The sequence below is a fragment of the Teleopsis dalmanni genome, chromosome 2 (genome assembly GCF_002237135.1).
Source record: "Teleopsis dalmanni isolate 2A chromosome 2, ASM223713v2, whole genome shotgun sequence".
Lineage (NCBI taxonomy): Eukaryota > Metazoa > Arthropoda > Insecta > Diptera > Diopsidae > Teleopsis > Teleopsis dalmanni.
The window spans coordinates 64,914,319-64,927,567 of record NC_051847.1 but is presented as its reverse complement, the minus strand read 5'-3'; the positions used below and the strand labels follow the sequence as shown (position 1 = coordinate 64,927,567).

The 13,249-nt window shown below is 34.3% G+C and overlaps 3 protein-coding genes and 1 long non-coding RNA gene across 4 annotated transcripts; 2 read left to right on the top strand and 2 right to left on the bottom strand.

Moving 5' to 3' along the window:
* Positions 1-1,478: 1,478 nt before the first annotated feature.
* On the top strand, positions 1,479-9,520 carry LOC119673897. The gene is made up of 5 exons (XM_038085003.1): positions 1,479-2,474; positions 2,533-2,696; positions 8,126-8,235; positions 8,624-9,083; positions 9,149-9,520. Exons 1-5 carry the CDS (start codon positions 1,753-1,755, stop codon positions 9,235-9,237), a joined length of 1,545 nt encoding a protein of 514 aa, XP_037940931.1. The 5' UTR covers positions 1,479-1,752; the 3' UTR covers positions 9,238-9,520.
* On the top strand, positions 2,889-5,806 carry LOC119673898. The gene is made up of 2 exons (XM_038085004.1): positions 2,889-5,593; positions 5,678-5,806. Exon 1 carries the CDS (start codon positions 4,044-4,046, stop codon positions 5,433-5,435), a length of 1,392 nt encoding a protein of 463 aa, XP_037940932.1. The 5' UTR covers positions 2,889-4,043; the 3' UTR covers positions 5,436-5,593; positions 5,678-5,806.
* Positions 9,521-9,986: 466 nt separating the features above from the next.
* Positions 9,987-11,121, bottom strand: LOC119673896. Its single transcript, XM_038085002.1, has 2 exons — positions 10,441-11,121; positions 9,987-10,364 (listed from the first exon to the last, which is right to left on the bottom strand). The coding sequence occupies exons 1-2, from the start codon at positions 11,006-11,008 to the stop codon at positions 10,057-10,059; spliced, it is 876 nt and encodes a 291-aa protein (XP_037940930.1). The 5' UTR covers positions 11,009-11,121; the 3' UTR covers positions 9,987-10,056.
* Positions 11,122-12,722: 1,601 nt separating this feature from the next.
* On the bottom strand, positions 12,723-13,249 carry LOC119673895. Its single transcript, XR_005252196.1, has 2 exons — positions 13,176-13,249; positions 12,723-13,004 (listed from the first exon to the last, which is right to left on the bottom strand). It is a non-coding gene; the product is annotated as an uncharacterized LOC119673895 (long non-coding RNA).

The following is a 13,249-nucleotide window of genomic DNA, read 5'->3' as shown; positions in this document are numbered from 1 at the left end:
TAAAATATCGAAAAATATACAGCGCGCGAATTTTAAATGAGAATTTCCGAAAACTTTTCAGTCTTAATGTATATGCATGACAGTGAGAATTATAGGACACAGGCATGAGTTCCGTTAAGTTCCAGACATTGTGCAGACGATGTAGATTACAGTGAAATACATGATACACAGGTACTAATCCCTGAGATTTCACTCTTTTGAATGTGCTGGAATTTATATAATTGGTTGTAATAGTTCAGTGTTCTTTCCTAATAAAATAGACCTTAACATTTGTTAGAGTCTCTATAAAAGCAAGCTGTATGCTGATTGTTTCCAGCTCTTCAATCACACAGATGTGAAAAATGTCCATATGGCCTGATACCAAATCAGCTGTACTTATGTATCAATAATTAAACTCTATATATTACTTAATTTTTTATCGTATAATTTTAATAAACTAATTCATTAACTCTTATACGGCATTTACACTGATCACAGATGACTCATTATGGTCAAAAATCGAAAATGAGAAGCAAATGGCTCATTCTTGCACACAAAATTTCAAGCGCGAATGAGAACCATTGGATCACATTCTGTATGAATGCGTTCCAACGAGGGTCGAAAGCATTACAAATATGCAATTGCAAAGGAATACATTGAACATACCCTAAATAATAGTTTTTCATAGCATTTTGACAGTTTGAGAAAGCTGTTTTTGACATATTTACAAAAAAGGTAAACAAATGTTTGGTGGTTGCATTTCCTTGAAAACGATGCACCTCTTTTTGGAACTTCTACTTCTCAAAAACTACTTAATCGAAATTAAAACTGTTTTTAGTTTATATTGTAGGGTTTGAAGGTATATTTAACCTTCATGCAACATATTTTTGGCACAGGCCAATAATCAAATCAACAGGCAAGTTGAAAAATCAGCTGTTTGAAATGGGAACAAATGAATTACAACGAATGTAAACACTTAACACATTGTTAACGTCAAGAAAAAAATGAGTTGAAAAAAAATGTGAAAAAGAAGAAAGAAATGAGTTCCAATGGATCTCATTTGCGCTTGAGATTTTGTATGCAAAAATTAGTCATTTGCTTCTCATTTTCGATTTTTGACCAAAATGTGCCATTTAAAGTTAGTGTAAATGCCGTATAGTCTGTTTTGGGACTTAAACCACGACTGCGGAATTGGTCTACATATTCATAAAGTGATAACTCTGAAATCCGCTGTAAATATTTTGTAATAATTGCTATTGTGTTGCGATATAAAATTTTATTGTATGTTAAATTTTTCGGCGAAGTGTAAACATTATACTTTAATTTTGCACAATTTGCTCTCGATAATTGTCAAATTATAAGAACACCAAACACGCAAAAACTTATCGCTTTCAGTTAAGTATAATATTTAAGCCATCAACAGCTGTTTTGTTCTCAACCGAACTGTTCCTAGGCTGAGAAGAGTTCATTTCTCTGTTTTGTTTGTTTTTGTTTTGTCATTGTTTATAATATACAAAAAAATTAAAAAGTGCCTACAGATTTATTGCTTTGATTGACTTCTTATCTATTAATATAAAAATGTGAAATTAATGAATAATTTATGTTAATTTTTCTTGCTTCAAGTATTGCTTAATTACAGTGTTAAGAAAAAATTGCATTGCTATAATTAAAAGTAAAATTGCAGCAAAATCTAGTTTTTAATTCCAGTTCGGATAAAGAACTAATCGCACTATATTAAAGCGCAAAGTTCATATTAACTAAAAATAAAACGAAATGTTACTGAAAATACGACACGCATTACTTGAGATTAACAATTATCCAAATCCGAAATTATCCGCAATTATTATCAACAATGAAATTATCATAACGTCTGGCTGCATATTGAAGCATTTTGTGCGTCCACTTCCAACAACAGAAGTAAGTGACTCCAGCGAGGGTGCATGTCCAAGCACAAAAATAATACGTAAACTCGAGCGTTGTGAAATAATCAGTACACAGGATGGCAGTGATGAAGCGCAACATCTCAATGCGCTCAGCTATCAAGTGACATTTGATCGCCAGAAGCTACCAGCCACTGCACGTAATCAACAGCCACGCATATTGACACGGTACTGTGCTCGGCCATTGTACATGTTTAGTTCGAATGAAATTACCCGTCAGTTTCATAATTTTCTGCAAAATGCCGCCGTACAAGTAGACGGACACAACGATGTGCTCCTATCCAGTTTCTTGGTGCTGACTATGCGCACCACCAGAGAACAGGAAAAGTTTGAACGTTTTCTATATCATATTGGTCATTATTTGCGCTATTTGCATCCCATACGTCCTTTGGATGATGTCTTGGCTATGTGTACGCCTTTTGGCGAGGAAAACTTTTATAAGTCTATCAGTATTGGCAAAGTTTCAAATGTGATTGGACGCGATGGCAGTTTGTTTGTTGTTTCGAATGCGTTGCCTCAAGGCTGCGAGGGATCCGCTGTGTTTAATAATAAACTGTAATTTTAATTTATTATTATTAATTTATTTATATATAATATTTGTTATTTTTTTCAGACGCTTGATCGGTGTTATTATATGTACCACATTTATGCGCAATGATGGAAATGTTAACTTCACCATAGCAGCCAGTTTCGCATATTTATTACGGGACTTTATGAAGCAACTTGGTGTTAAAATAACATCCATCACAGTGCCCAGAGAGCCAAGCAATTTCTCATGTAAATATTTTTAAATTTAGAAGTTCTTATCGATTAGTAGTGGAAAATTTTTTATGATTATTTTTAATTAATTAATGATTTAATTTTAATTAAATAGTAGTTTATATATTTAGAATATAGTTCTTTCGCTAAAAGGGATGCAATCCCTTTATACTTAAAATTTTTAATATAAATACAGTTCCTCTTCGATATTTGGTGCGCTCTGGCATCCCACCAGTACACCAAATATACGACCGTAGGAAATATAACTTACAGGTTTAAAGTTCCATTAAGTTACAGACATAGTGTGGATAATGTACATAACTGCGGGAGTCAACATACACAAACGCTAGTTCTTACGGTTTCAGTTTTCTGAACGGAAAAGAACTCTGACGTAAATGTTCTATGTACCACCGTTATCGAATTGGCCACAAGATGATTGGAACCATATAGTACTAGAACATTACAGTACTGACTAGAACATTATGAGGTAATGCTTGTGTGTTACATTCTTGACTCCTACGAGAACTGGAACTTAATGAAACTCGTATTTATATGTCATGTACTTGGTTCTCATAATGACTGGAACTTTATGAAACTCACACTTGTATGTTATCTCTAACATTGTTAGTTACTTGGTCCTCTACATGGTAGGCACCTTGACGTGGTGTAGGGGCTTAGCTACAACTGAGTCTATAAATATGAATATTCGCAATCACCTGGCATTTGTCAGCTGACTGTAAATTTTTATCGTTTCTAGAACGAGATGTATAACCAAGATCTACCTGTAGGTAGTTTTGTGTTATTTTATGTAGTAATAGTAGTAATAATTGCATGTGTAATAGTAGTAGTAACTTTTTGTAGGCTGACTGATGTGGTCCGAATGGCTACTATAACATCTTAGCGTCTCGGGGAGCAGATGAGTCTTTGCATTTTGGTGGTACTCATTAAGTTCGTCAGTCAATCGATCGGCCTTTAATGGAAGTGTAGTTGTTTGTAGGATCGATGACCCCAAAGCAGTTAGGTCATGTCTCTGCTGGTTTTGAGGTCGCCAGCAACTAGGCGGGGTGAAGGAAAACACCCTGGGTTTGATTGAAGTTATGAAAAATCTGTAGTTTTTGTCCCTAGTCTAAAATTTTTATAGAAGCATGTATGGTGTAGTATGTGTGAATGTATGAATGAGACCCGAACAATCCCCCAATCTACGGTGGAACAGCTATGCCTGTAGGAACTTGGTCGCGGGGCTAGTGACGACCTTAATAGCGAACTGCGGATACCAGGCAACCTCCGCTTTCAATTTGCCTTCTGTCGGTAAATGGGCTCTGCCGATGGCGACTTTATACTTCCCTAATACTCGTGGGATATCTTATGGATACATTTAAAAAACAAACTAAAGGGGATGATGCTACCCTTATCGCATCAAACACTACTGCTGTCGGGCAGGAAATAAACAACGACCAGTCGACTGTTGTGTCACAGGTCAGTGAACCTTTTATAGATGGTGCTGTAGGGCACATCTACAAAAATATACACGCTGTGGAAAATGTTGTTTTTCCAGAGTATAATGATGCTAGCAGCACAGAAGCTGAAGGGTCTGATGCTGCCTCTATTGACATTGATGGAGTCAGTCTCTGTTCTGAACAGTCATGTGCTACTGTTGTCAATGTTAGTATGAAAGGGACCAGTTCACATGACCAGAAGGGTTTTGTAAAACTGAGCTCAATGCAGAAGAGGAGGTTAAAGGCTTACATGAGCCAGGGACACTCCAGGAATGTGGCCCTAGACATGGTGTCTAAACTTCCAACTCGTGCGCCAACTAAAAGGACTTTATCTGACGACATGGTCATGCCAGCTGGTAAGAAACCAAAGCAGAACACCTCGATTCAGGGATCGAGTAAACCCTCTTTTAGCCAAGTAGCAAGTCAGGCCAAGGGGATCAAATTAGGATTTGTTCCTTTTGATTTGGCTAAGTGCCCCTTAAACAGGGAACAGATTGAACAGCTACAGGAGGCCATAATTGAGACTGCCATAGAGTTGGCATCAGATGAGGTTAAACCAGAATTTGAAGGTTGTTACCCTCGCACGGGATGGCTCATGGTGGTGTGCACAAATATCCAAACGGCTGAATGGGTCCGTAAAAATGCGGCAGCTATTGCAACAAAGGCTAAACTGGGCGCCAAAGTGGTTGAAGAGTCGGAGTTCCCAAAAACACACCTGGTGCGAGGATATTTTCCGCACAGTTACGATTTTGAAAACACCAAGGTCCTTGCCACAATTGAGGCCCAGAACAGGATAAAAGCAAGCACCTGGAAAGTGTTACAGCGGACTGCAGAAGGTTCTCTGCTCCACATCGTCTTTGCTGTCGACGATGCATCCTGGAACTCACTGGTCCAGAGTGGAGGTAGAATAGCATATCGCTTCAGCCATGTCAAGCTACTGCTTAAAGCTAACAATATGACAAAGGAGGGGCAGCCAGAACAACGGCCTGTGGAACAAAAGGTTCCAAACAAACTCCATTTCACAAGGACGGAGAGACAGAAAGTGGAGCACGTGGTCCCACAATCAATACTTACGTCTACTGTGACTCCCAGTGAGGCCCCAACGACTAGTAGAGCCGGCATTCAAAAGAGGCTTTCGATGCAGCCACCTGTGGGTGGAGCATCAACAACTCCAAATGAGCGCCATAGAGAAAGAGGGCCACGAAGAGCTCGATTTCAGAAGGAAGTCGAACGCTCTCTTAATAAAACCCAACCCAACTAAAATGAGCACCATAGGGGTGTTACAGGCGAACCTGCACCACGCGAAAGGAGCATCGGCTACTTTGTGCAGGACCATCGCCACAAAAGGACTGGCCATAGCACTTATCCAGGAGCCATGGACAGTCGGTGGGCATATAAAAGGCCTTCAGCATCAATCAAGTAAGTTGATATATAAACGTGACCTAGAGTCGCCTAGAACTGCTATACTAGTAAACAAAAATGTTAACTGTATTCCAATTGCAGATTTCATCCAGAGGGACTTGGTGACGGCCATTTTTGAGGTCCCGACGGAGTGCGGAACACGAGAGATCGTGATAGCATCGGCCTACTTTTCAGGCGATGCAGATGAAGCACCACCTCAAGCAGTCACGAATTTGGTAAGTTATTGCAAATCTAACAATGTACAATTCATAATTAATTGCGACGATAATGCGCACCATACCTTATGGGGTAGTACTAACATAAATAGAAGAGGGCAAATGCTTTTAGAATACTTCAGTAGTAATAACATCAGCATATTGAATAATGGTTCTGAACCCACTTTTATTAATGCCATTAGAAGAGAGGTTATTGACCTTACTCTTTCTAGTCAATTTATATCCAATTATGTTGTTAATTGGAGGATCTCAAAGGAGGTTTCTTTATCTGACCACCGGCATTTTCTTTTTGAACTGCCGGGCCAGTTTTTACATAAAAATAAGCGTGGTGCGAAGGACAGGGTCTCTCCATAAATCCGAAAAAAAACTGTTGTTGTGCTTTTTACACTCAAACGTAACGTTTAGGAAACACTAATATTCCTCTCTCCAGTGAAACAAAGTACCTAGGTGTTGTCCTAGATGGTAAACTCATTTGAAGTTCACAATTAAATAAAGTATAAAACAAAGCATTAAGGGCTTTATGGACAACACGGTCCTGTATAGGTAAAATTTGGAGCCTCAACCCAAAGATTATATTTTGGATATATCAGGCAGTAGTACGTCCTATCATGACATATGGTTGCCTGGTTTGGTGGCAAAAGGTCACACAGGCTGGATCTATTGCTGTTTGTACGAAGCTCCAGAGATTAGCGTGTCTCTTTATGACTGGTACTATGAGGACAAGTCCAACTGCAGCACTTGAGGCTATATTTGGATTGACACCTCTGCACATACACATTCAATCTACAGCTGCGCTTAGTGCGCTTCGACTAAAACTCCACATGAACAAGGGTTGTCTTGCCTATGGTCATACAACAATATTAAAAACATTTGGAGCACATAAAATTCCTTAATGCGATGGAAACTATACAACAGAACTCCATAGTTTTGGCAAAAAATTTGAGGTACACCTACCATCACGTTCAACGTGGGAGAACGAAGCCCCACAGGTTGACCCAAATAGTTTGGTTTGGTACACAGATGGATCAAAGATGGATGAAGGCACTGGCGCTGGTGTATATGGACCCAACACCAGCATTTCGGAGGCAATGGGTACATGGCCGAGTGTCTTCCAAGCTGAAATCCACGCAATCAACTTATGCTTAAGATCCAATTTAATCAAAAAATCTTCTGGCTCGAAAATTGTTATTTACTCTGACAGCCAGGCTGCTCTTAAAGCTCTTTCTTCTTGGACTTTCAAATCAAAACAGGTCCTAGAGTGTTACGAGCTTCTGCAATCACTTGCAGCTCGGAATAAGGTAAGCCTTTACTGGGTTCCGGGCCACAGGAGAGTTTTGGGAGTTTTGCATCAAAAACTGCCAAAACTCTCCTATTCCTATTCCTGAACCCTTTTGTGGAATAAACTGGGCCACTACAAAACAGATTATCAAGGAAAATCATATGAAAAATCATATGCGGCTGGAGTACTGGGTAAACTTTTCAGGACTCAGACAAAGTAAAGCACTGATAACACCGTACTCCTACAAAGACATTCTTATATTCTCAAAATGTAATTTAAGGTTGATAACGGGTTTCATAACAGGTCATTATGGTCTGAAATATCACCTTCATAAACTACAATTATCTGCTAACTCCGAATGCAGATTATGCCTCGAAGATGAGGAAAGGACCATGCACATTCTTTGTGACTGTCCAGCTTTAATAACGCACAGAAGAAACCTGTTTCATAAAGAATTTCTGTCACCAGAGCAGATTAAGAACTCTTCTCTAGATTTAGTTCTAGACTTCATTCACAAAGCTTTAAGGGGCTTTGTTTAATCAATAGTGGTACAATAGGACTCTTCTGGCCGCAGTACCGGCTGTTGGGCAAGTTTCACGTCTACTCTTTAATAATAATAATAATAATACTTGGTCCTCAAGATGACTGGAACTTTATGGAATTCATGGTTATATGTTATGATTAAAAACTCGTGCATGTGTGTTATGCCTATCATAATTATCACTTGGTTAGCAAGATTGCAGGAATTTTATGGTACTTCTGTTTGCGTGTTATATTCAACAATGTAATGTAGTTGATTAGATATTGACTGAAATTTTTTAAAACTTGTGTTTGTGTATAGCCTCGGTGCTTCATAATAAAATATATGAAACTTAGCTTTCCCTAAAGTAATGGGACTCTCTAGTTGGTAATTTTATGTAGCATTTTAACGTCTATATACAGAAATAAAACTTGTTAGTTTATTTTACAACATATTGTCAAAGTATTATTAATAAAATTATGTACATAATTAACGTAATTAAATATTTCTTTTAGGGGAACGTGCAATGGTTGCTATTGTGGCTGATGGAAATCAAGGGACTGGCACTTTTGTTCGAGTTCAGCAGAAGAAATTTATTTTGACCTGCTCACATGTTCTTTACCAGGTATAATTTTATTTTATTATATATTTTATTTAGTTTCTAATTTATTGTTGCTTATAATATTAATAAAATAAATAAATTTTAAACCCGAAAAGAGAGATCGCTGGCTAATAAACATAACATGTCTTTATGATGTGTTTGCAATTTGCTCATTTCTTTTTCATAGTCTTAAAGGACACCTAAAGCTATCACTTATTTTCAAAACAAATGTTAATATTTAATAATTTTTTCTTCAATATTCTAAACTTCTGCCAAAGTTTATAATAAACTAATCCCTACATTATCAATGGTCTATATATGTACGTAACGTCTAACAGCTATCGAAACTGTTACCTATAATATAATGATGATTTATTATCTATAAGCTGTATTTATTATATTTTTTTTTTAGAATAGCGAAAAGGTACATTGTCGCAGTATAGATGGAGTATTTGAATCAGATGTTCTATGGCATAATCCACATAGTAATCAAGCCTTCGACGTAGCCTTACTTTCTGCGCCCAGTAACATACCAAATCGGTACTTTGTGCGTTTGTCTAGCAGAAAACCATCGTTGGGTCTACAAATCTATAATGCTGGATTTCCGTATTTTGCTAATGTAAATTTTGATTCCGACTTTAATCCTTCGATATTTCAAGGACGCATAATAAAATGTTCTACCGGTGCTATAGTAACCGATGGTTGTGTGCAGGCAGGCCAGAGTGGTGGTCCGGTTTTTGATGAAAATGGTTGTGTACTTGGCATTTGCATAGCAAATACTAAAATTGATAATGTCATATATCCAAATATCAACACAGCTGTACCAATTTGTGATATACGCTTAATACTGGAAAATTTTGCAAAAACTAATGGTAATTTAATTATAATAAATAATATTTTAATTATTAACTGTATCATGTTTTTTTTAACATTCCAGATATTACGGTTCTCAACAATTTAGTTGCAAATGACGAAATACAGCGTGTGTGGTCTTTACAAACACCACCAATTTTAAGTAAATTATAAAATGATATATACATTTTGATATATTCTTATATATAGTATTAAAACATTCCTTACACAAAGCCACAAATCGTTGGTTTTTACATATATCATATGACAATTAATATAAAGGAAATTTATTAATTAATCAAGAACTGTTTAACATTATTATTTGGTGAGATTTGTTTATTGTTTTTTTTTTTATATTTGTTATTTTACGTTATGTATTTTAAATTATTTTTTTTATACCGACAATATATTTTTAAATAAAATATAATAAAATATGGATTTTATGCATCAAAATTATTTAAAAATATTTATAAAAATTTTTATTGTTGCTTCTCTCCAATAAAAAAATTATAAATTTTATCTCTCATCGGTTTGCAGAGTAGGTATATATTTTAACCATTCGTATTTCATTTCTATATTATCACATATTACATTGTTATAAGAATAGGATGCTTCATAAGCGTCCACTGAATTTTAAATTATAGGAGAGATTGACTCCAATTTTATTTAGGTTGAAGTAAACTACTTCAACGTTATAAACGTTTGTAGAAAATTAGGATGCAAACGCGTGAACCTCCAAGTAAAGTTTAATAAGGATCTATAATGTGTTCCAGAGATGCTTTGCATGCACAAAGCATTTCTGATGCTACTCAAAATGCTTGCACAACGTAAGAAAATTATTTTGAACTTAAATCAAAAATTTTCAATTGAAATAATTATAGATTACATTTTATCTTAAAAATAATTATATTAACCTTATTAATTATGACTTGGCAATATAAAAGTTTTAGTTATAATAAAAAAGCTAAGAATTTATCAGAAAATGATAGTTCATTACGGCTTGGCTTTCTTTTGAATTGTTTTCTCAACCGCCAATTTAGATGGCAGCAGATATGTTGGGTATGCGCGATCAACCTGTTGCGTTGTTTCCATAATACGCAAAAAATTATTCATTATTTTTGCTCTCTCCAGTCTATCACGTTCCAAAATACTTTCTGTTTCTCTACGGTTATCTTCTAAAAGTTTATTTAAACCTTGCAAGTACTTTTCATTTTGTTCCGTGAATTGTTCCAACAACATTTTCATCATGCTCTGCATTTCTTCAGTAATAGATTCTAACTCGTTTTGTGTTCCGCGATTATCTATAAAAAATATAAATATATTATATATATATATAAATAACAATAGTTATCGTGTTAATGCCTAGTATCTACGTACCAGTAGTTTCAATTCTGTTAGACATTCCTTTGGATTTTTTAAAATTGTTGCCAACATTTACGCGGCATTTTGGTAAATTATTTGAGATTCTGTCATCTGTTATGAGCTCTGTTGGTGACTGCAAAAGTCTTCTATATCCATTTAATGTATCCTCTATAACAACTTCTTCTTTCATCACTAATGATGGTGTCATTTTGTATAGTACACTATCTTCAGATAGTGATTCCGAGTTGTTTATATCAACAGTTGCGTCGGCAATTGCACTATTGTTTACCTGTGTGTTGCCTAGAATTTCATCCAAAGTTTCGAAGTAGTTCATTGATTCTCCATTATTTCCATCACGTTTTATTCTGGTATACTGGAACTTTAATGATTTAAATTTACTTATTACTTGTTCTTTAGTTTTATTATAGCCTTTTTTTCTAAATTCTTTGGTGAGATCCATAAAAACTGCATTGCTTTTTTTCTTTTTCTTAGTTAATAATTCAACCACATTTTGCTCCTTTACAATGGCAAGCAAAGCTCTTACTTCCCTTTCTCTCCATGGATTTCGCATTTTTTCTTTCATTATTTGCACATTAAAATATAACAACTTTTATTATTTTAAATGCAAATACGCTAAACAACAAATTTAGAATAAACGCCTTTGTATTTTGTATGCAGCGAAATGCACTGAAATAGCCAGTGTTGCCACATTTGAAAATTTTATCAAAACAAAATTTTGCAATGTTTTTTTTGCTAGCTGTCAAATTTGCAGCGAAATCAATATGTGGTAAAAATCAGTCATAATTTTACAAATATGCTTTTAAATTCATATATAAATTATTTATTATATTTATAAATATACTTTTATATTAAATATAATTTATATACAAGACTTAGTTATGTTATATCGTTATATGACAGTGATAGAGTTGTGACTTATGACAGCAAAATTGGTTGAGTTCTGCACTAAATTATTTCCAACAACCCTGTTTTACATTCCTGCAGTCTTCAAATCTATGTTAATTCTTATTGTTTGTTATCAGTTATTTTAATTTTTGTTTAGCGAATGCGATATGAAAATTATGAATGAATTAAAAACGGGTTATAAGTGATTTATATGAAATTATTTGAACATAATAAAACAGCACTAATAAAGCAATTATTAATTTATTGTTTAAATAATTATTCGGAAGACTTAAAATTCCAAAAAAAAAACGGTCAAGTGGTCTGATTGTCTCCATTGAGTCCACGGCTTGACCAATCGAAAATAAAACAAATCCGTTATTTAAAATAATTGCCAATTATCACTAACTTTTACTATATAGTAAATATAATCATATGCGCTTCAAATATATATATTCAAAAGCAGTGTTTATCTTATTAAATTCTTTTGAATAAAAAAAATCGTTGCAGTAATATAATACTTACATATATTAATAGAACAGTTAATACTTCTGTTGATGTAAAAAGTGTAAAAGAAAAAATTACATAAAAAACTTAAAACGTGTAAGTATTAAATAACCAAATGTCCTTAGAAATGAGGACTGTTTCCAAGAACGGTCGGGTCTACGGCCCGAAGCCACTCGTTACCTCCGAAAGGGACTTTACAAGCAGGTCCCGGCAGGTTACAACAATAACAGGAAGAAGGACTCAAGTTTTCCGTGTTGAGTATGAGGCACTTTCAGTCTTAAAGTGTTTGTGCGCAAACCGTAATGAACTGGACTAGGCATTTAAAAGTTATAATTTTTATATACAAAATAATCATTTGGAAAAACTTAAGCTTAAAACTAAAAATCAAGTGAAAGAAAATCTATACATATAGGCACATAATAACATAGGAAAAATCCGGATTGTTTGGAATAGTTGGTGGAATATAAGAGAATATAGAGCTTGCTAACATGAAAGGTAAGAATTTTGTGTGGGACCAAGAAAGTTTATTCAAGGTCTTATTTAAGATTGCATGATTTGCTATATAACTATAGAATAATTGTACCAACAGGGCTAAGCCTCTGTTACAACGAACATTGAAAATTAGAAAAAATTGACACCTCGATGAAGGATATTTGGAGATATATAAAATAGCCATATGTACAGTCTAAGAATATACTTTATTAAAAATTAAACAAATTTTTGAATTTGTACGTTGGCATAGGCCAAAAATAATTTTTAATTATATTATTTAACGTATAATATATATCTACTTCTATTTCACAGAAATCCCAACAATTCTTAATATATTTTTCTTTTTTTTTTATTTATAAAAGCTGAAAGTTATTTTGTTAATTAAAATAGTTTAATTTCGAAAATCCAAAACAAGTTTCATGAATATTATTTATTATATATTAAACTAACGTGTACACTGCTTACAATCTAACGATAATATATGAATAAAATTGTCAGGTATATATATAAATATATGTAAATTGTATTGACCAATAAGCTATGATGTGGGTTTAGTTTTTTTGATCCAAGCAATGATTTACGTGAGCATGTAAAATGGTTAGAGTTTCAAAACCTTTAAAACAAATTGGACAGCTATAGTTGTTTTTAGATGTTGCTATTGTAGGAGGTTCCAATACCTTAAAAAAAATAAAATAAAATAAGAAGTATTAAAATAAGAGTGATATTAATTGGAGTTCCAGAACTTATTTTGGCTCAAAAAGTTATTACAAACTAGCAAGCAGTTTTAAATATTTGAAATTATTTTACAGTTCTGGAACTTCTTTTTTAATTAATAGAAGCAATCATACTCTAACAGGTCTATTTGTATCAACCATAGACTTTGATGTTAATTGTGCTCTATATTTTGTAGCTGAACTGACCT

Excerpts from the sequence above, each read along its gene's own strand:
- LOC119673897 (XM_038085003.1), top strand. The coding sequence starts at position 1,753 with ATGTTACTGAAAATACGACACGCATTACTTGAGATTAACAATTATCCA. Across the intron at positions 2,475-2,532 it reads GCTGTGTTTAATAATAAACT|ACGCTTGATCGGTGTTATTA; the intron begins GTAATTTTAATT and ends TATTTTTTTCAG. Across the intron at positions 9,084-9,148 it reads AAATTTTGCAAAAACTAATG|ATATTACGGTTCTCAACAAT; the intron begins GTAATTTAATTA and ends TTAACATTCCAG.
- LOC119673898 (XM_038085004.1), top strand. The coding sequence starts at position 4,044 with ATGGATACATTTAAAAAACAAACTAAAGGGGATGATGCTACCCTTATC.
- LOC119673896 (XM_038085002.1), bottom strand. The coding sequence starts at position 11,008 with ATGAAAGAAAAAATGCGAAATCCATGGAGAGAAAGGGAAGTAAGAGCT. Across the intron at positions 10,365-10,440 it reads TAACAGAATTGAAACTACTG|ATAATCGCGGAACACAAAAC; the intron begins GTACGTAGATAC and ends TATTTTTTATAG.